The sequence below is a fragment of the Harmonia axyridis genome, chromosome 4 (genome assembly GCF_914767665.1).
Source record: "Harmonia axyridis chromosome 4, icHarAxyr1.1, whole genome shotgun sequence".
In the NCBI taxonomy this organism is placed as follows: domain Eukaryota; kingdom Metazoa; phylum Arthropoda; class Insecta; order Coleoptera; family Coccinellidae; genus Harmonia; species Harmonia axyridis.
In genome coordinates, this window is record NC_059504.1 from 35592998 (window position 1) to 35616760 (window position 23763).

At 35.2% G+C, this 23763-nt stretch overlaps 1 protein-coding gene across 3 annotated transcripts; it reads left to right on the top strand.

Moving 5' to 3' along the window:
• The first annotated feature begins 43 nt into the window (after window positions 1-43).
• On the top strand, window positions 44-20893 carry LOC123679314 (probable phosphorylase b kinase regulatory subunit beta). 3 transcript variants are annotated; one of them, XM_045616854.1, is made up of 16 exons: window positions 44-359; window positions 417-552; window positions 1612-1894; window positions 1990-2271; window positions 3521-3693; window positions 4687-4850; window positions 4980-5224; window positions 6035-6046; window positions 6335-6565; window positions 7257-7560; window positions 7693-7841; window positions 7921-8196; window positions 17914-18251; window positions 20193-20385; window positions 20438-20593; window positions 20674-20893. In XM_045616854.1, exons 1-16 carry the CDS (start codon window positions 272-274, stop codon window positions 20827-20829), a joined length of 3186 nt encoding a protein of 1061 aa, XP_045472810.1. In that variant the 5' UTR covers window positions 44-271; the 3' UTR covers window positions 20830-20893. The 3 variants fall into 3 exon arrangements, with proteins under 3 accessions (XP_045472810.1, XP_045472811.1, XP_045472812.1); XM_045616855.1 differs by lacking the exon at window positions 6035-6046; XM_045616856.1 differs by lacking the exons at window positions 44-359; window positions 417-552 and having other exon boundaries at window positions 1753-1894; window positions 1958-2271.
• Window positions 20894-23763: the final 2870 nt, after the last annotated feature.

The window sequence follows — 23763 nt, forward strand, 5'->3', positions numbered from 1 at the left end:
ATCCAGTGAAAAATGTTGAATATGTATTATGTAGTATAAATAAACAAATCGAGCAAATCGTACCTAACTAAGCGCAATCTTTGGTATATAAATAGAAATATAAATGGGAATTGGAATTTATTCGTGTAGCATAGCAGCTATATCTACATGATCTCCTAGATCGTTGTAGATACATTTTTTCTGATAATTATTAATTATTTGGAACAACCATCTAGGGGTGAAATGTTATCAATTTCGATTTTTATTGTCATTCGTTAATAAGCTCAACATCATGGATGACAGTATAAATATAGAACAGTTCCTGAAAATATCAAATTATGAAAATACTGTGAAACAATTAGATGTTTATTATGGAATTGGTGAGTCGAATTCGATTACGAAAATATGTTGAATATAGAACTTTTTGTTATTTTTAGTCAAGAGACAACTTCTGAGATATCAATGTCCGATTACTGGCTTATTTCCTGTATTATCAATAGATACTGAAGTGGGAAGTATAAGGGATAGTGTATATTGTGCAACGGCAGTATGGGGCTTATATCAGGCATACAGGTTTGTTATTTGTAGTTATTAATGCTAAAATATTTTTATATATAAATACATATTTCAAAGTTACTAAGAGATTAAAGAGGGTATGAAACATAACACATTGAAGGGATTAGATAGAACCAGGCGGCTTTACCCTTACCATTATCCGCTTCACTCCATGACATTACATGTGTATTGAGTTATTGAATATGCTACCTCCAGATATCTTGAAATTTAGAAAACTTGAGAGTTTCAGTAGAATTTCAAAGAAATTCATTATAAATACTGAACCCTACAGTTTGACTGAATTCTATACACACTGTGGGAATTATAAACCAGGGCTGTGATATCTGAATTTGTTGACTTGTTTTGATATATTTTTTCGTTATATCTTAACATATGTTAGATGCATGACAATTTTCACAAAGAATGAATTTCTATTTGATTCTATAACTTACACTTATATAATCCTATAGAGGTTAATTGAATGATAAGTTTCACCCATTTGTTAACTCAAAATTTCATAAAAATAATAATTTCTTCAAAGTCATTTCAATGTCAAAGCTTTGCTCACAGATTACAGATGGTATCTGTAATCTGTGGCTTTGCTTCCAAAGCTGACAATTACAGATTTGTATAACTGGCTCACTATCAAGACCTTTGTTGCTTTGCTAGTAGTAACCTCAATATGATTGTTCCACAGAAGCTACTAGCTATCTATCTTCCCAGATATTTGAGTTTCCTTTTCCGAGTAAATGGGATTACTATGGTCTAGATTTGGTTAATGTTTAGTCCCACTGACAAGCACCATTGTTCAATAATTCTGAGGCTTTCCTGCATCAAATCCCATAAGTCTTCCTCTAATTATTATAGGACTATGTCGTCTGCATAGCCATATTATTAGAGGACATATCTAATTCCTTTAATGCCCCATTATATGCTTGTTGCCGTTGGACATCAGCTGACATTATAACATTCCCAAAGTTGTCTCACTTTCAGAAGAAGTTTTGCACTTTTGTAACAAATGATACAGTTATTGCTAATAAGGTTTATTTCTATTCTCAAAAAGTTCAATATTTTCAGGCGAATAGATGATGATCGTGGTAAATCCTATGAATTGGGCCAGTCAGCTGTGAAATGTATGAGGGGAATACTTGAATGCTGGATAAAACAGTCTGACAAAATAGAACTCTTCAAAAAGCATCAATGCAGAAATCATGCATTGCATGTGAAATTTCATTTGATCACAGGAAATGAAGTTTATGATGATGAAACATACAATCATTTACAAATAGATGTTATTTCTATTTATTTACTTTTTTTGGTTCAGATGATATCTTCAGGATTGCAGATAATTTATACGCAGGTAGGACAACTTTTCAAAAATGTTCTCTGAAAATGTTATTTAATTCGATCTTATTTTCATCAGAAAGTAATGGTAATGTATTCTTATCAAAACAGGATGAAGTAGCTTTCGTTCAGAATCTAGTTTATTATGTAGAGCGGGCATATCGAACTCCTGACTATGGTATGTGGGAAAGAGGAACCAAATATAATGATGGTAGTCCAGATATACATGCTAGTTCTATTGGTTTTGCTAAAGCAGCTCTTGAAGCTATCAATGGATGTAATTTATTTGGAGAGAAGGGTGCATCTTGGAGTGTTGTGTATGTTGATATTGATGCACATAATAGGAACAGAAGCATCTTTGAAACAATGTTACCAAGAGAATCCTCATCTAAGGTATATGAGAATTGAATTTTTAGAATGAAGGTGCCAGCCTTTTAAAATTTAAATTTTAACTGAATTCACCTAACTATTTGCTCTCAACTGTGGCAGGCATTTTTGTCAAATATTGTATCTTGACAGTGGATTGCTTCAAAATTATGAATTATGAAGCTACTTTTCGCACTTGAGGGTGAAACATCACGTGAAATGGCTAAAAAAACATGGTTGAAAACCTTCTCTTTTCAATATTTGAGCAGGCCTTAAAGGCCTTCATATGTATCAGGTGTTCAAAGTTCGTTGTCTAGTGCGGGGATCTCAGAATCCCGTTGAGCTAGAAGAAAATGAATGACACATTTTTGAGCTTGATTTTTGAGAGAATTTATTTGGTGAAAACCGCAATCTCATAAATTCAACTATTTTCAAGCTATGAAGAAATATTGGAAAATGATGTTAAATGAAAAATTTTCCTAACTTCTCCTATGAACATGAAACAAAAATATTCTACAGGCACTTTTTTTACTAGAATCCATTGGTGTCATAATTTGTTTTTTTATAATGCAAACTTGTTTTTTTTTTAATGTAAACCATTCAAATTTCTAGGACAAATAAATCGCTTTTTTTCCCTTTTCAAAAATATATAACATGATATATAAATTTTTGATTAAACTACAAAAATCATCAAAAGTTGCAGTTTCAGTAAATCAACCAAGTTCCTATCTATGATAATATTTTGACTATAGATAATTGAAATATTCAGTGGCCACCAAAGTCTCCGGATTTAAAACCATTAAATTTTTTAACATTTTATCATTTTCAAATTGATCAATGCTGTCCATTACATGTGTCCAAAGGAAAGAATATAACGTTAATGTTAAATCCGGAGACCTTGGTGGTCACTGAATATTTTAATAATCGGAAGTTCACAGATTATCATGGATAGGCACTTGGCTGATTTGCCGTGTGAAACTGAAACGTTTGATGATTTTTATATATCATGTTATATATTTTTGTAAAGGGAAAAAAAGCAATTTTATTTGACATAGAAATTTGTATGGCTTACATTAAAAAAAAAAGACACAAGTTGAACTTGAAAAGTTGCAGTTTTCACCAAATTAATTCTCTCAAAAATCGGGCCCGTAAATGTGCCATTCATTTTCTTCTAGCTCAACGGCATTCTGAGATCCCCTCTCTCGGCAACGAATTTGGGACATCCGATACATATATTCAATTCATTATCTATTTCAAATCATCATAAATTTTCTAGGATGTAGATGCTGCCCTCCTACCTACTATATCGTTTCCTGCTTTTGCTACACATGAAGATATTTTGTATAATGAAACAAAAAACAGAGTTCTGAGAAAATTGAAGGGAAAGTATGGGTTTAAAAGGTATATAAGAGATGGTTATAAATCTGTAAATGAAGATCCTAATAGAAGGTAGGTATGTTACTACTATAATAATCATCAATATATAATCAGTCTTTGAAATTTTTAAGGAAAACAAATTGCTTCTCCTCTGAATTTTCACTTTTTTGCTAATAGATCATCAAAAAATTATTTGAAAAACATACACATATACAATGCTTTCTTGAGAGAAATATAAAAGAAATAAATCACTTGGCTACATATTTCTCAATTTTAATAAAATTATGTTATAATTTAGTGTTGACATGCATGTTTTGGGTTTCATTCCATTCTCAAAACAATTTTAAGAATGGATGAAATATGCATGTCAACAGTAAATTATATATTTCCATTAAAATAGTGAAACATATAGTCAAGTGTTTTATTTCTTTTATCAACTTTTATATTATTCTCAAGAAAGCACTGTATATGTGTATGTGTTTTTTCAAGTAACTTTTTGATGTATTGTTAGCAAAAAAGTGAAAAGTGTTTTATTTCTTTTATCAATATTGAAATTATGTTTCACCAAGTGATAAACAAGGAATCAATTTCAAATATAAAAGTAATAGAAAAAAATTTGAAATGAATAACAAATCTTGCATTAATCATCTGGTGTGGATCTTCTTCTTCTTCAACAGCCTGTCTGCATCCACTCCTGGCCATAGGCCTCCCCTTGAATTTTCCAATTTTTCCTATCTTGAGCCAAACGGTGCCAACATCGTCCGACCTTTGTTATGGACCTGGTTTGGAAAGGTTCTATTAATTTTGGAGGTGAAAAATGTTGAGATCAAATTTAAAAGAAAGTTGTGGGTGACTTTCCTGAATTGAAAGATTTTGATAGTACAGCTCAGTTAATTAACTTCGGTAGATAAAATTTTTAATGATAGTCTTAATTCAATTCATGATTTTTCATATAAAATTTGCAAAACTTTTCATATTCGAATACTCAGTGATTATTATCTCAAAGGAGTTTGAAGTGAAAAACAAAAATTGTCTCTATTTCAACAGATTTTGTTCTAATTTTAGGTATTACGAGAGAGGAGAACTTAAAAACTTCGAAAATATAGAATGTGAATGGCCCCTATTTTACATCTTTATGATAATAGATGGTGTTTTTAAGTCTTTACCAGATCAAATCACGGAATATCAAGAATTGTTGAAATCTTTGCTACATTCGGATTCCAATGGAGGTATACGATTTTTATTTTCTGACTTTCACCTATTCAAAGAAGTTTATTGCTTCATTCTGAAAATTATATCCAATAATATTATGTAAAACAGTATAAATATCTATACTTCTTCTTTTCAATTTTTTTCAGATCCTTTGATTCCAATGTATTTTTATGTTCCTAAGGAGGATGTTGATAAGGAAAAATCCCAATCTTTTTCAGCTAGATTCAAACCTTGCTTTGAGCCAGGTATATTCCTTTGGGGACAAGCTATGTTTGTTTTAGCGCAATTGTTAACTGGGGGATTACTGCATATCAATGAGTTAGACCCTATTCGTAGGTACTTGCCATCCTATAATAGACCAAGAAAAGCAGGGAGATATTCAGCTTTCCAAGTAAGTTTTTTTCTTTGAATCCCAAAAAGTCATTAAATTTGACTTTCACAAAAATTTTATGGCACTGGATTTTCATTTAATAGGGATGGTTATTAAAAGAAGGGACCCAAGTAATAAAAAATTTTGTATTCATTAATACAAGTTGGCTTTTGCTATTACATATCTGAACCAAGAATTCCTCCACTTTGTTTTAGTTAAGCTTGTATTTTATTTGTACATAACAACATTTAAAATCAATTTCATTCTCATTTTGGAAATTGATTCTTTTCCTTTTCTTCATATGGTGGAAATGTTTATGAGTTTGTAGCTATTGTTGGTACAACTCGCAAATAACGCTTTTCTGCTCATCTTTTTTAATCAGTCTTCATATTCTGTTGAAAACTAAATCCAAGGCTTTTTTCATTTTAGAAATTTACAAATCTTTTAAAAATATAAATATAATATTTTTACTTTACTGCTTAAGTCACAAGAAAATGCTGAGAAATTGATGTTTGTGTTAATTACCTAGTAGTTTTGTGTCAATTAAAAAGAAATAAAATAAATTTTCCTTCATATTTTAGCAAGTTCTATGAATAAAATGAATAATTGTTGATTATATCCTATTATTAGATTAGTCTAATAGTTAGAAAAAAATCATTTCATTATGAATATTTCATTTATTTATTATTTATATACATAACATCCATAGAAAAACTACAACTAAAAATATGTTATCTGCTTTCAATCTCACAATACCATTTCATGTTTTTTGTAATCTGCTTTTTGTGTTTTTTGTACATAATTTATTAGCTTTTGCTTTTTGTATTTCAGGCCAAACTTCATGTAAGTAATGGAAACCAGCAAAAAGTAATTTTAATATTGTTTGTTGTCTTGATGCTTTAGCTGAATGATTATAATGTAAAAAGCTAACTTTAAACTGCAATGAAAGAATATAAATTTGTAATCATTTCCAACTTACATTTTCATCGATGAATGAAGATAACTTGATTTATAATTATTTTACCAAATTTAAATGTGGAAACAAAAAAAAAATATTTGTCAATATTTAACTATTTATGTTTTGTTATCACTAATAATTTTTTGTTTTTATCCAATTTAAAATTTCTCCAGGGTACAGCAACAGATTTAGTTGTACAAATAGTTTTAATTGCCGAATCTATGCGACTTCAGGCTATGATGGGTACTTACGGTATCCAAACTCAAACTCCCCATGAAGTAGAACCAGTACAAATATGGTCTTCCACTCAATTAGTTAAAGTATATGAAAACTTGGGAGTGAATAGCAAATTGAATTTGAAAGGCCGTCCTGTTAGACCAATAGGCAGTTTAGGAACTAGCAAGGTATGTTAAGAAAAATATATATAAATTTTTTAGGAATTCATTGTACCTTTATAAATTTTTCTGATTGCTACATGCTTTGTCAGGAAAGGGGTTTCATTTATATCTTTGGTAAGTGTTTTTGCAATTAATAAAAGGTTATTTTAATTTAGCCTATTATTTAATTTTTTGGATTTTTAATTATAAAAGTGTGAAATTGTGTTCAAATGAATTTGATTATATAAAGCTGCATTATTTATAGATTCAGGATAACAAAATCCTTTGTATCTTACTGACGAGGTTGATATATGTATAATTTATGATTCATATAATATTTATTTGACAGGTTCGGTCCTTACTTGAAGTAAATTCACTATCAGATAAAATAAAACAAAATAAGATATTAAATTTGAATATTACGACAATTATTTGCCCACTCTTTGGCTCTGTTAGATCGATCGCTTGAAACATAAACATCTCTTGTATTTAATTATTTTAGTAGGTATTTTTCACCAGTGTAACTGTTAGTGATCTGTTATTGAACACTGTCTATTATGGAGTTTTGATTTTTTTCAAGTATTTCAAATAAATTAAAAAAAAATTACCTGACGAAACAATAGTTGTAATATGTAAATTTGTGGAAATTAAGTTTTGTATTATTTTACTTAAAATCAATCCTGTTTTTGTATGCAAATATTGAGCCTTCTCTCCCTAGGTATACAGAGTGTGTGGAGCCACAGTTCTTTGCTATCCCCTAATTTTTGAAGTGTCTGATTTTTACCTTTATCGAGATATGGCACTTCTTATTGATGACATCAAAACTGAATTACAATTTGTTGGCAAGTACTGGAGATTATCAGGTAGGCCAACAGTTTGTCTGCTAATCAGAGAGGAACATATGCGTGATCCACAATTCAAGAAAATGTTGGATCTGCTAGCAATGTTGAAAAAAGGTCATTGTGATGGGGTGAAAGTGAGAATAGGCAGATTGCAAAACCTTATTTCGAGTTCTTGCGTAGGTAAGTTCAATGTGTTCATACTGGGCTTGAGATAATTGGTGGTATATATCTAAAATATGAATAAAAATTTCTATAATTAGAAAATAAATACCATTTGACCTTGAATTATTTTGAAGCTTGGAATTTTTTCAGAGCATCTTGATTTTATGAATATGCTTGCGTTACCTCAAGAACCTTTCTACAAGTCTTTTAAGCAATTAGAACATGATTACATAGGATATCAGAGCTTAACAGATGTTCCTAGGGTATTGAATTATTCAGATCAAGCTAATGATTATTTTGTGAGTAAAAATTTCCATTTGAAAAATTATCTAGCAACATTTTTACAAGATAACCACTTGTTGACTTGATTATTTTTAGGACTTTATTCACAAATCAACTCGGGAAATATTAGAAGCAATAAAATATGAAGATAGTCTTTATGCCAAATCGCAACTATTTGGTTTTCTTTTGAAAAAAGAAGGGAAACAATACATGGTAGAAGAGCACACAGTGGAAGAACATTTACTCAATATTTATCATCAAGCTGGATGCTATAGGCATTGGGCAGCAGTAAGATACACAAGCAGTTTATTGCATCATACTGTTGATTCCATAAGTCCTTTTATTACAGCTTTGCTTGTGCATGGCAAACAGGTATATAATAATGGAAGATTTTTTTTATATACACACTGGCAAAATTAATAATTATGGGAACGGACAAAATCTCAACGAAGTTTGTAGTTTATTTTTTATTGATTCCTTCAGTCGATTTTAGCAACCATATCTTTATATTTTAACTTGATTCCTCAGGAACTGACAATTCATATGACGTCTTCAGTAATTTCGTTTATTGATATCAAACGAAAAAAGTGAAAAGTAAGCTTTTAATCAGAACACCCTGTGAAGTTATTTGTTGACAGCCGACAATGTTCAGTAACGCTCAGATGTTACCTCATTTTTTTTTTGTACATTTCCTCTTTTTATTAACACGTTCACTTTGACTATAGATTTTGCCCATTTCAATCTGAGTGCGGTGGCACATGCCCCCAGAGATAATAATAAATAAATAATATTTATTTCATAATAAAAAATTTCACAAGCAAAATTATTGAATTGAATTATCGTCAAAATAAACTGTTAATTTATAATTTTCAACTTAAAAATTCTTCTATTGTATATGGTTCTAATTTCAAAAAGAAGGAAGAACGGCTGTTTCTTGAATTGCATATTATAATTTGTTAACCCATACACCGAAAGGTATTACATGGGATATTGATTATATATATGTAGGCTTGGTTAATCGATCGTCTAGAGGTATGATTCGATTACCTGGCCTTTCGTCTTTTTCTCCGTGACTTTGTTGGATTTGTAATAATTAAACTCTTTTGAATTATTTACATCTATTTACAAAGCCACAATTATACAGTACAAACTCAGTATTGAGAAGATCTTAATTACAAGTTTCTCACTACGGTACTGAATTTCGTCTTTAACTCTAGTTTTAATTACTCGAAACGTCTTCGATTATGTCACGTCCTCGTCTTATTACAAGTTTTGGTCGTCTCGTCTTTAACTTGTTCGCGACTCGTCTTAATCTAGTCCGCGAACCATCTTTTCGGCTTAAGTTTAACTGTACCGTCTGTACCCGTCTTCGTTTTAATTTGAACTGTGCTCTCTGCCCATTGGAACTACCCTCTCTCGAATATAGACCTCTCTTCTCTCGGTTTGACCACACCCTTAGGGGAAGGTACCATCCCCCTAGTCCAATAAGAGCTTTTGCCGTACCGCCCCAAAGATCTTCGCGGATTCCTGGAAATCGAATATTCTAGTAGGACTAGAACCTGCAAAACAGATGTAACACATCTGGTACAACCGTCTTGTTCTGGAACTTTCCCAACCCCAGTAAATCTCTTAAGTTTTACAACTGACATGACACATTCTTCGACACCCCGAAGAATAACACATCCTTTTTACATTATGTACAATAATATACAGTTCCCTGTAAATCGATTGAAACTGTCATGCCCTCGACACTAAAAGAAACTAATAGGTCTCCAAGCATCCGGTTGACCATCTCAATTCGTTACAGGGAATAATAACTGGATCCTACATATATATAATTTGTTTCTCTTTTTAATGGTCTGGCAACTTGTTAAAGTACATCCACTTTTTCAGTGGATGAGAGACGATGTTTTGGGTATTTCCAGATTTCGAGTATGATGTGTGTATTGGGTGAATCTTTGGTGAATACTTCCTTGAGGTATTCCTAAAGTGACATTGATTATATCTGACATTTCAGTTGCTCCATTTTTTCTTATAGTTGTCATCTGTTATCTGTTTGAAAGGTAAGACTTGAACCAATCCAATCCTGGCCCTCTAATTCCATCTGATTTTAGCTTCTCTATGATGCAGTCATAGGATAATGAATCAAATGCCTTGGACAGATTTAGAAAAAGTCCAATGGTAATATTTTTTAGCGCTTGGTGAATTTTTTGCAGGAAACTATATATGGTTGTCTTGGTTGATCTTCCTTGTCTAAAACCATGTTGGGACTCTTCTAAGAAGCTAGACAATCTTCTCAACATAAGAGCTTCTAATAATTTGGAGAATGATGGCAGCAATTAAATGGGTGTATAATTTTCTAGTATCTCCTTTTTTGAAAATAGGCTTTACTAATGTTAGTTTTAAGCAATCAGGAAAAATACCAGCTTTTATGGAATTGTTTATAATGAAGTTCAAAGGACCGATAATCTCTTCTACAGTAAACTTAATGACACTCATGGGTATACCATCCACTCCAGAGCTCAGTTAATTTTTTAATGAATTTATTATATGCATGAGTTCAACTTCATTGGTCCGATGAAAGAAATCATAACTATCTCAGTCGTTAATATCATGTCTGAATTTCTGCTGTGGGAGCTGGAGCAGGGCATTTTCTGCAAGGGTGGATACGTGTGTAAATTTTTTTTGGAGTGAAATATCCAAGTCGACATTATTAAGTCTGCACACATTACTTTCAATCAAAGAAGGAACACTTGCCCCCAATTATCACTTAACCATATTCCTATCCCTCAAAAATCAGGAGTTAAATATCTAGGGCTTCATATGGACCAGAAATTAACTTGGAGGGCACATATCAAGGCCAAAAGAGATAAACTGAACCTGAATGTAAAAGAAATGTACTGGCTGTTGAATAGAAAATCAACTTTAACCATATAAAAGATAATTTTGATCTATAAAAGCATACTCAGACCAATTTGGACATACAGAATAGTGCTCTGGGGATGCAGCAAGCCATCAAATACGAAAATCCTCCAGATGTTTCAATCTTTCTTCTTCTTCTTCTTCTTTTCTCAACAACTGCCTGTTTGGACACCAACTGGCTCTTGGGGATCCAGGGCAGCAATCATGGGCTCAGCATCTCTGCTATGTACCCAAACTCGATAATTCTGATCTAAACAGCGGCTCAGCTCCTGGAGCAGCAGGAATCTGGGCAGGTCCCACACCAAACCGCTTCTGAATATTCAAAAAGGCATCAATATAGCAAACTGAGGCATGGGCAAACAATCAAGCGCTCCTAAGAGCAAGGATCGGATCATAGGTACAAGCAACAGAGGACGAAAACAAGCGGATCTACAACAAGCAGAAAGGGTTACATTAAAATCAGAACCACCCGGAGGTGTGCAGTTATTACATTTTCAACTGTGACGCAGCTATGAAATCAAAGAGCACCTGGAGGACCTCCTGAGAGGTTCCAAAAATTATATCGTACACCTGAATAGGCGTATGTACGCCTAACTTACTCAATTCTCTATACAATGTGTCACAGTTCGGTCTGTTGTCTGAGCAATCAAAAAATATATGTGACAGTGAGCCAGGTGACCCGCATGTACAGAGTTCATCATCCACAACACCTATTTTATGCAGATGTGTTGGTATACAACAATGCCCAGACCGAAGTCTGGACATTGTAGTTATCATTTTTCTTGGCAAGGCCCTCTCCCTTATGAGCCAGTATGGCTCTGTTCTCCTCTCCTCGATAGTGTAATGGGTGTAGAGCACCCCCTTAGTACGTCCGATTTCCCTCCATTCACTGTCCCATTCCATCATCAGCTCCTGCCGAAAGGCAGGCCACAATAGTCTAGGGTCTCCCCTATATGAACTCGCTCGAGGCAGTTGTCTGCCCTCATTTGCAAGGGCGTCTGCCCTATCGTTATATGCAATACCCGAATGACTGGGTACCCATAAGAGAACCACCTGCAGGTTGCGCTGCTTCGCCCTATAGAGCATCTTAACATTAACAGACAAAATGTCGAGTCTGGCAGTGTTCTTCCAGTGACGCAACTTTTGCAAGGAGCTCAGGGAATCTGTCACAACAAGGACACTTGATACGTCATGTGAGAGTATATAATTGAGAGCAAACCCTATTGCCGCCATTTCCGCTGTGCAAATATCCCAGTGGTCAGGAAGACGCTTCCTGAAAGAAATTCCCAAATCTGAGGAGAAAACCCCCAAACCGACCGCCCCCGCGTCCACAGAGGCATCCGTAAATATGGATCTATAGCCAGCATAATCCCTCGCGCACATCTCCGCAAAAAGTCCACCTGCATCTACTGAGCCTTTTTGTAAGACTGAATGCTTTATTCGCGGTTGGTCAGCATGCACAACCGCTGAAATTGTGAAACAGGGAAACACATCCTCCCTCCACACAGAACCAAACCTACCACTCAACCTGGAGTACGCTGTGATGATGGCAGGTCGAACCCTCCTACCCCAGAAACCATCACGATGAGCCAAATCCTGAACGATATCCACAACTGGACTATCCACCACTCTGAGAGCCCTAGACAGAAACTTACCCGCTAACCAAACTCTTCTGTTGGAGAGCGGTACCTCTCCCGCCTCATTGAAGATTACATTTGTAGGTGTGGACCTCATTAAACCCAAAGCCACTCGCAATGCCGAGTACTGTTCAGCCTCGCCAACAAAACCCTTGAACACTTCCCGATCAGAAAGGTGCCATACTCGAGGTGTGGTCTAACCAGAGCTTTATACAAGCTAATCAAAACAGAGGGGCGAGAACCCCACCAAGTTCTACACAAAGCTTTCATTGCATTAATACCCTGCAGGGCCCTCCCGCAAATAGTGTCAACATGATCACGCCAAAGAAGCTTTGAGTCATACATGACCCCCAGATATTTTGCCTTGTTCACCCATGGCACACGGACGCCCGCAAGATGAACGGCCGGCATATGCAGGGGTAGTCTCCGCCTTCCAAAGGCCATAACAGAAGTCTTATCGACCGCCACCGGCAGCTGTCTTTCCCGAAGGTACCCATTTAAGGATTCTAGCGCTATATTCATCCTGTCCACCACCAAGTCGAGGTCCTCCCCCGAGCATAACAAATACACATCATCGACAAATTGACCAACTTCAACTCCCACGGGCATGGCATCTGCCAGCCTGGACACATAGACATTAAATAGGGTAGGACCTACCTTAGAACCCTGAGAAACGCCAGATTGCGGCAGCCAAGGACCGAGCAGTTCCGACGACTCTTCATCCTTGGTATACAGACGTCTGTTTCTGTTCAGAGCCAAAATTAGTTGAACAAGTTGGTCTGGGACTTCGAGGGAGCAGAGGTCTGCGCCGAGCAGCTCAAAGTTAACATGGTCATAAGCACTTTTAATGTCCACAAAAGCTGCGACTACAAAATTCTTACATGAGATTTCCCTATAGATGGTAAGGGTGAAACAAGTTAAACAGTCCTGGACAGACTTACCCCTCCGAAATCCATATATATTTCTAGATGGTGGTATAGAAGCCTCAAACAGAGGTTCGATACGTTCCTTTATCAGTCCCTCCAATACTTTTATTCCACAAGTTATCAATGAAATGGGACGAAAACTCGACGCCTGACTCGGATCTCTCCCCTTCTTTTGAACAGGCAGTATCAAGATGTCATTCTGCTCCCTGGTGCATTCCGGATCAAGTAGCATGTTGTTATAGATAGTCAGCAGCTTTGATGAGGCGACGGCAGGTAAATGCTTGTAGAATGCGAATGTCAGTGAATCTAGCCCAGGAGCGGTATCCTTGCGCAGCTCCAGGACCTTATCGAGCTCCTCCTTGGTGAAAGGCTCCATTGCTGTACCGGAATATGCCTGCGGCATGCTGAGGGGTATTTGAACTGGGGTAAGATTGTCCATAATCTCACGAATCACCTCCGTCGGGGGCATGAAGCCAGCATCGGGCGCTGCAGTCCCATTGAACTTCTTTATAGACTTCCAAATGTTGGGATTCTTGGACAGATCTATGTTCTCGCAGAATTCCTGGAAGGATTTCCTCTTTTTCGCTCTTACCTCCCTCCTAGCCTTCGCACCACATCTTCGAGCCTCCACGAAGTTTTCTCTTGTTGGTTCTTGTACATACAATCTGTAGGCTGATCGTCGATCGCATATGACGTGCTTCAAATCTTCGTCCCACCATGGCAGGCGAAACTTGGAATTCCCAGTGCGGGGTGGTATCGTTGGGAAGGTTTTTTCTGATGCCGACACCAGCAGTTGGTTAAACCCTTTGAGATCTGTAGGATCTTTAGCCACATCAAACTTTTTAGTTGTTATGAAACGCCTACGGTTCTGTATTCCTAGAGGCCCATCATCTATGCCTACTGCTATAGGTAGGTGGTCGCTGAAGCCTGGGTCTGGAAGAACTCTCCAAGAGGTCTCAAGAGCCATGTCTGACGAGCAGAAGGTCAAGTCTGGGGCACTTGCCTGCTGGGAAGGTGAGACAACCCTAGTGGAAGCACCATCGCTGAGCAGCACCATGTCACCTGCTTCCAGGAATCTTTCTACCACTGCACCGTTGGGGTTGAATGTACCTGAACCCCAACTAGGGCTCTGCGCATTAAAGTCCCCAATCATCAATGTGTTGTTCTGAAATAAGGAGGCCAATTCCAACAATAAGTCTTCTTCCAATCTTACATCAGGAGGGCTATAGATATTGATAAGGTTCAGTCTACCAACTGACAGCACAGAAAACTGAAATCTGTCAGGTGTCCTCAGGTTATTAATGGTTTTTACCTTAGCGGGGAGACAGCACTTGACCAAGAAGGCCAAGCCACCATGGCTGTCCCCTCTGTCATTTCTAAAAATATTGTAGTTCTTAATTGTAAGAACTTTGTTTGTCTTCAAAAAGGTTTCTGTAAGTGCAATGATATCTGGTTTGTAAGTTTCAATATTTATTAGAAGGTTATTATAATTAGAAAGAACTGAACGAATGTTCCATTGAAGTATGAGCATACTGTATTATTTATTAAGGTGTAGTATTTATTCACTTAGTCACAATTCTAGCTCTTCGCCTATCTTAGGCAAGGAGGCTTCTGTTTCATTATTTAAATCATTCCAATCTGATCCTGACTGTTCCATCTGTTCTACTGTAACTTCATTCACAAAAGAGTTAAGGGAGGTAATTTCTGTATCATCTACAACTGAGGAGGTGCCTGCTGTGGCCCCTTGTATTTTAGTGGGACCTCTGTTGCGCTCACTAGTTGTGAGGGGGATACTTCCCGTGCAGCCAGGCCGATAGTCAAACAGCGCCCTCTTGTGAGCTTCTCTGTCATATCCCTGATTGGGTTTATTCCTCTTCTTTGGGGAATGGGGGTTTACAGTAGGTGCCGGATTATTCCGAATAAATTTATTCAGATTAACAATTGTAGACTTGGCCTGCTGAGAGCCAGAGGCCAAAGAAGGTTGAGAAAGGGTCGTCGTGTAGACTGCTGAGTAGCTACGTGAGCGTAGGACTGTCTCTTGGGAAATCTGGATGACCGCAAGAGAGGTTCTGTACTTTCCATGTTTTGTGACGGAAGTGGGGGGAAACTGTTAGGGTTCATATTAATGCGGGCCGTTTTATTTGATAATATTTTGTTAGCCTCATAAAATGAGTAGTTATGAAAGGCCATTGCCTCTCTGATTTTCCTCTGTCTCTCGTACTCTGGGCAAGCACAGTCAACAGACCTGTGGGCACCCTGACAGTGAACACATGATTCTGATGAGGAAGTGCAATCATTTCTGTCATGATTGTCACCGCATCTCTGACATCTTTTCCTACCATTACAAAGCTTAATTGTGTGCCCATACCTTAAGCATTGGAAACACTGGATTACTGGCGAAACATATTGAGCTACCTCGATATAAGTATGGAAAAGACTAACATGAGAGGGTAGGATTCTACCCTGGAATGTGAGTACACAAGCTTTTGGGTCTTTGTATAGTACTTCGCCGCTAGAAGTATCGCGTTTTTTTAACCTTTTAAATTTCAAAATTTTTGCAGAGGATGAGGCAAACGAAAGTATATCGTCCTCTGTTATATCAAAATCCACATCTGTTACTACACCCATTATAGAAACCATATTGGCCGGTATATATACGTCATATTCGTCACTATCAAAATTATTTCTTCCCACAAAGGAATTAGCTTCGTCCCCAGTAGAAAAGTCTACACCAACACGTTTCTTTCCTTTTCTTGAGATTTTATTTATTTTCAAAGAGAACTGTTTGTCCATAAAAAACATCTTTCCTATAGACAACGGATTCAAATTGCCGATGTTTTGATTTTTGCTTTCGATAAAAACTGTGAAAGGACCGCGCTCATCAGCGGAATAGAGATAAGTAACACGTTTTCTTTAGGAATTTTTTTTAACATTGTTCTCCAAGGTCATGATTTCGTTAAGCAATTCTACATCATTGTTTAAGTTCGCTTGGGTACGAAGAACTGAAAGTTCTTTACTCAATATAATTGAATCTGCATAAGAATTACTTTCCTGACTTAAGGTCCTTTGAGAATGAGGAGTAAGTTTAGTTAGAACCCGGGTCCCAGGACCCGGGCTAGAATTTGACATTATAACCTCTCAGAAAATTGCTTCAGGTGGAAATACAGCGTATTTATGACTTTTTATCTAAGGAAAAATTACAAATCTTGGTTCTGACCAGGTGGACTCACCACACAATACCTAAAAGGATGTAAGGTTGACCGAAACACACCACAATAGTTTGGGAAAAACAGAGCTCTTAGCGCTAACACACCTTGACCTCGAATCGGTTTCAATCTTTGCGAATTGACTTTGCAAATGACAGCTAATGCTCTATGGTATGGGTTCAACCAAACACTCCATAATGATTTGGAGATCCAATGTGTTTGTGAGATAAATAGATAACATTCAACAAAATACAGGACCCGCACCAATGAATTTTTCAATCTTATACAAGAGGACATGGCCAGAAGATCTTTGTGGATAGACATCATCCATCACCGGATGGTAACTGTTTCAAATCAAGATCACACAAAATATTTACTTATTACCCAATTGAGTAAATTGTAAATTCGCAATAAATTAATGAATAAAAAAAATTAATTGCTATATATTAATTTCAAGAGAATCTAAAGCACTTTATAGGGTACCAAACAAGTATTAATGTTTTTGAAGCCCTCCAAATTAATTTCATTTGATACACTCCATTTCATGAAAAAGTTAGTTGTTATGATAAATTCAGTCATCATTTTTCTACCTATGAACTGAGACATCAATACAATGACAAGTTATTCGTCATATTGATGAATTGTTTTCAATGTATCAAGAAACAACTTCCATTAAATCATGTTATGTTCATTATTAGATCTGTTAACTTCTTCTCGAGGTTTCTTCTTTTATTGGAGGTTTCTTCTTCTATTGGAGGTTAGAAGCCATCAAGGCAATTTTTAATTTATTCACAGCTACCCTGAAGATCTGTAATACTTTATATCAATAATGTATTAGTGTACATTGAAATTGCCCCAAGCAGTTAATGTAGGACTTTATACATGTAATGAAAAAAGTTCTTCTATCCAATATTCCACCGAAACAACGATTGCTCATTCTCTAATACAATGATGAAAATGTTTCAGTGAACTCGTACCGCTTAAAGTGCTGTAATTTCTCTCAAAATTAAGATATCGCAATTACTAGAAAGACGAAATGTTCAGAAAAGATGAGACAATATCTGAGTTTTCGTAAAAACATTCTTGGCTGTCAACGATTCACTCCACAAGATGTTCTGAAATAACGCTTATTTTTCACTTTTTTGGTTCGCCCCTGTATATAACAATAATGAAATAACTGAGAATGGCTTCTGAATAGTTGTGTTCCCAATGAATCAAGCTGCAATTTGAAAAAAGTATTGCTAAAATCAACCAAAAGGTTCAAGAAAAAATGAACTACAAACTTAGTTGAAATTTTGTCTCTTCCTATCATTTTGCCAGTGTGTATATGTATATTAGGGGTTAACATTCAGTATTGTTCTCCTAATTATATAATCATATGCTAACTATATTTTATAGCTTACAGTTGGTGTGATTGGTCAAAAGGAAACTATCTTTGACAAGCCAATGACACCAGGAGAAATTCAAGCCATAGTTTATGAAACAATCCAACCTTATGATATTATACAAGCAGTATTACAACAGGAGATTACCCTCTACTGTGGTAGATTGATTTCTACAAATCCTGAGTTGTTTAAAGGTATTCTGAAGATAAGGATTGGTTGGGTATTGGAAGCAATGAAAATCTATTTGAAAATATTCAACTTTCCAAAAAAACTGGAGGAACATAGTCCTTTTGAAGTTAGACAATTATTGCATAAAGTTCTTTCTATACAAAATTGGGATGACAAAGCTCAGTAAGTATATCAAGCAATATAATATCTTTTTGGATGGTTAAAATAATATAATATATGCTTCTCTCATAGGAAACTAATCTTTAAGGTATAAAAAAATTGAAGTGAAAAGTACAAACTTGTAAAATAAAACGAAAAGATTTTAGTGTATTAAAAACATATTTCGGTATTGAGGGACCAAGAGGAAAGGGTTGTTGAAGCCTACTCATCTAAACAGAGAGAGAGAAAAAAATTTATTGATTTTTCAATCAGATGGCTATCGACCGCAGTCTCCCAGCCAGTTGTATACAGTTTTATAATACATTCTATTATAAATTATCAGAAAATATAAAAAAAAATAATAATAATTCTATTGATTTGTGTTTTGAATAGTGGTAACTTTGCCTTTGGTGCAGCTGCTTTATTGTTGACATTCAAAGAGAATTCAAGTATTCGAAGATTGGGAGTGCCGGTAGGCTTTTGGTGGTGTTGTCCTTTGGTAGCTGTGTATCAGTGGATTCATAACATTTACGTTATTCTGGTTAGTGATGAACTTTTTGCCAAGTTTTTCAAGTCTTCCCAATATTGTTTCTACTTCTGTAGTTTCATGTAGTAGTTGGTTAGATGGGTTGTGCAGTGGATTGTTGGGGTATCTCAGTTTTGTAATTTTTCTAAGGCAAGTTCTTTCCGCAACTTCTATGTTTTTCATTGTTGTCTTTGGGGTGTTCAAGAATGCTGTGTGTCCACTCTCCAGTGAGGATCTGCATATCATCTTGTATATTTTGCTCGCCGTTTTGGTGCTAATTCCTAGATTTTTATATGTGTGCGATCTGAAATGTCCGGCTCGGGTAATAGCTGTTCTCTTTTGTGTTATTATGTGGGTTTTAAAATTTAGTTTTTGAATCATCTAAACATTAAACAGTGAATCCATCAATTATGACATTTTAGATCCAATTCTGACAATTGTCCAATTCTAGGAACATTTTTGTTATGATATGATAGCCCATGAAAGTTAGAATTCTATTTCGCCGGAAAATTCCTCTACATGTTTCATTGAACTTTCTATTGAATAATATTCTTATCGCATTCTTCTGTAGGGTCAATAAAGACGATACATTCCCTGAGCCATAGAAACATAAGCCAAAACGAAGTTTGGATTCTATTGTTGCTTGGTACACTGTCTTCAATACACTTCCCCTTAGATATCTCGATGTTATTCTGAAGGCATAAATTGACAATCCCAGCTTTTTCCCAAGTTCTGCTATATGATATTTCCAATTTAGTTATTCATCAATGTAGTCCCCTAAAAATTTAGAGTATGGTGAGAGTTTTGACTCTTTACTTCCAATGGTTCAATGAAAATAATGAATATTCCTTATATCCGAACTTCACTGTTTTTGTCAGACACTTACTTCCCTATAAAGTATAAATGAACATTATTGTATTTACTTTTGAGAGCAGTCTAACAATCTGTCAATTTATACATTGGATTGTCAGAAAAAGAGACGATCTTGGCTACTTTTGAATAGTTGATAAATTTTTCAGACATAAGTACCAATTATGCGAATAATCGAAAATCAGATGACCGAAATATATATCATCTAATACTTGGTCTATCAAGCATATCATGAGTATCTTGATTGTTTAGAGTTCGTTTGAAACATATTTTTTTTGATAAAGTTACTACATAATTGATCATTAAATACTCAATTTTGAAAAAATTGGGGTGATTAACCCCATTATCATTTGTTTTGGTGAAGGGCCCTATTATTAAGTAGTATTAAAAACAACAACAAGTTCTTTGTTTATAAGAATCAATAGGCCATCGACCAAGGTCCTTCAGCCGCAAGTATTATTATTTATGCAAGTTTTATTTTTCCTCATATATTTGTGTTGATTGAAATTCTTTTATAGCTTTATTGTAAAAAATACATATATTGTTAAAAATTGGCTTTTAATTTTCAGGTTGACATTTCAACAGCAAAGACAATTGGAAGGTTGTCTTTGTAGAGTTCCTAAACATTTTTATAGACAAGTTTGGGATGTTTTATCTAAAACTCCAGAAGGTATAAAATTCATGGGAAAAATGTTAGATCAACAACCAACACTTTCTGATATGACCAAATCAGAGTTGAGCTTTTCGTTATTGGTAGAAGAGGTAATTTAGTTGTAATCTGTTTTGTGCATTTAACTGATTTTTCTGCTTATAGATGTTGAACCATATTCCTTTGGCTGAGTGTCGTCAAATTTTTGTGGAACTGTTAACTATAGTATCTACAATTTTATTGAGAAATCCAGAGCTGATATTCAATCAAACTTTAGATTTGGAACAAATGGTGAAGGATGCTAATCATATGTATGCTAAGGTAAGTACTGAATTGATTAATTCATATTTTATTAACGATATGAAAAGATGATTTTATTCATATTGTGTTATTTCTTTCAGGACAATGGCTTCCCAGATAATGAGAATTATTTATTGAATATTTCTTACCCTCAGGCAACTAGATATTTGGCTAGAGCTGTTGTTAATACACTGCTGAAAGGAGGTTCCTTGACTGAAAATTTTGGAAGTGAAGATGGATCTTGTAAAGTGTCGTGATGGGAATAATATGATGTTATTTGTTGTTTTAAATGTTGATTGAATAAATTTAGTTTTGTTCACATTTTCGCTTAACATTTTCAAAAATTAACTTGAAGCACGGTTCTATGAAACGCCCTTTGAAATTTCCATTTCAAATTTTGTACCGGGTTTTTCACCATAATTTGACCCCCCCCCCTTCAATTTTGTTACTAAAAGAGGTACAAAAAATGTTTTCTACAAAAGTTTCACGAAATCCACTAGTGTTTTTTAAAATGATTACACAAAACGAAATATATACAGAGTGGGCAACATATTGATTGCAACTTCATTTTTTCAAATGGAACACCCTGTATATTTTTCTCTATTTGACTAGCTCTTTTTTCCCTGATTTCGAATATATAACATACGTTGGGCCTATCTCCCTTATTCTGAGTACCAGAGAGTTTCAAATTTCAAGAACCGCTAATTAATCAGTTTTCAAGTGGAAGGCTGTGATGACTCAAATGGCCCTTTTTTGAGTCATCTCGTTGGCTACGATATATGACATACGTTTGTCATTGAATGAAACTATGACGTATTGTTCAGTGGCGTACCCAGACATAAGCTTTGGGGGGACAAAGAATTATAAACGAAAAAAATATTGGTTATTCGTTTCCAATGTCCTTTGAATTTGAAGACACTTCTTGAGATTGATTTGCACCTGTCACCTGTTCTTCTTTTGAAGAATTCATAAAACTTCTATAAACAGTTATTACTAATATGTTTGAAATACTGGTGTATTCACTGATTAGATTTTGGTGACTCATACTCGGTATAGATTATTAGTATATATTTTCAGGAAATGGTATAGTATATCATCTAAAGTCACTTGAACTAGTCCATAAAAACGCTTGGCCAGATCTCACTTAGAAGTGGATACTTTAGCGATCCGCTAAATGGCTAAATAACAGGGTTTATTTGAAAGTATTGTTAGGCAATAAATACGCTCTATTAGTAATGACGTCACACACCGCCATTTTAGTTTCCTGTCAGTGTTCGGAATCCAAACGAACAAATTGTCATTCAAATTATAGTACGTAGTCGTTGAAGAAATTGGCTTATTTTCATAAATAAGATTATTTAAGGAACGATTTTACTATTAATTGAGTGCCAGAATGAACTAGATTAATGCCAATAAGTTCAACTAATAAACATGGCTTTTTACAAAATCTGGGGAATGATACAGGATTCAAACTTACTGGTATTAACCTCGTTCCTTCTGTCTATCAATTAATACTGAAATCGTTCCTCAAATACTCTTATTTATGAAAATAAGCCAATTCCTTCAACGACACCGTACTAATTTGAATGATAATTTATTTGTTTGGATTCCGAACACTGACAGGAGAAATCAAAAATGGCGGTGTGTGACGTCACACTAATAGAGCGTATTCGCTGGCCAAAAAGGAATTTCTCGACTTGGACAACCCTTGTATACCTAATCAAAATATTCTGGTTTCCTCCAAATGACTTTGGATATACTTTAATTGTATTTTATAGGATGTGGGGTAATATTGCCGGATATTGATCGAGTAAGCTATTCATGTTGATAAATATTTTGCAATATGAAGGATAAAGTGAGCCGTCCTGAATGTCCAGAGACGTTCTCCGTTTGAGGTACATATTTCGCTCATAGCAGAAAGAATGATATATTGATAATAATAATCTTGATTTAGCCTGTTGAAATATCCTTTGTAAAATAGATCACAAATATCAAATATGGTTGAGTTGATCAGGGAGTCTCCTAGGGGGCTCATCTGGAATTCGCCATATTTCTTGCTTAACACGTATATCAATTTTATTTTTTGTTTGTTTTTCTTTGATTGATGTAAGTTTAGCTGGAAATAAAGACAATATACATACATACATATTCTAATAGAATTTCTTATATTGTTGGGCTGATTTCATGCGTAAATATGAGGGCCGTCGCTAGCCAAACTGCCGCCCTAGGCAGAGACCCAATTTGTTGCCCTAACAGAAGCTAACTGTGCAGAATGCTAAAAATTTATGCTGGATTGTGGCGGCTTCTCATAAAGCTCCACATAGCAACAATAAACACAGCACTCCGTGGCCTAGAGGTTAAGAGCGTTGGCTCACTCACCGGGATGCGACAAAGTGCCGGCGTGCGAGTTCCCCAAGCGTCTGTGACACGGCACACACAAATATACCAAAGTCACACTGATGAGTCCGGTGTGTGTGCCAGGGACGAAACGCATAAGTAGGCATATGTGAAATCCTACAGGATAATCGGGCTCCAGAGCTCGCTCTAACGTTTACTCGATAATCTCACAGAAAAAAAAACAAAATGTTCAAGCTTTTTATTGAGTCAAAACTGAGCAGAAGAACCTTAAACCGCAAGGCCATCTCTAGAGGGGGGTCAAATAATGAAGGACATTATCCACTTTTTCCGAGAATTCTATCCAGATTATCGAGTAAAACAATCGGATTAACCATTATTTTAAATTCGAATGCGCCCACGCCCAACACTAGTTAATTTGTTATAAAAAATGAAAAATATTGTATTATATAATGGAATGTGCTATGAAATAATAAAACTTCTTATATTTCTTTAGAAAGAAGCATAATGCGGTACCTTTGTTGGTGTTTGATGTTGATTAAATTTGTCGGAATTCCTTTCTGTTGTTGCTAAATTAAATTAAATTTCATCCGGTACTTTGAATTTCTACAAATTGTAATGGCTGCCAGTAAATTATTTGTTAAATGCGCTATCAATGTTTGGTGTAAGCGAGGCACTGATACAAATTTAAAAAATCCTGGAGTTCAGGATATGTGTGACCGGATTAAAATTAGAGCAAGGAAAAAATATTCAAAAACTTATATAATTCCAAATATAAGGTGTGTGAATAAGTCTTTCCCGTTTTTGTAAGAGATGGCGCCACCAATACTGTGCGA

Coding starts and splice junctions, on each gene's coding strand:
- LOC123679314 (XM_045616854.1), top strand. CDS start 272: ATGGATGACAGTATAAATATAGAACAGTTCCTGAAAATATCAAATTAT. Junction 2,272..3,520: donor CAAGAGAATCCTCATCTAAG/GTATATGAGAAT, acceptor TAAATTTTCTAG/GATGTAGATGCTGCCCTCCT. Junction 20,386..20,437: donor TTTCGTTATTGGTAGAAGAG/GTAATTTAGTTG, acceptor TTCTGCTTATAG/ATGTTGAACCATATTCCTTT.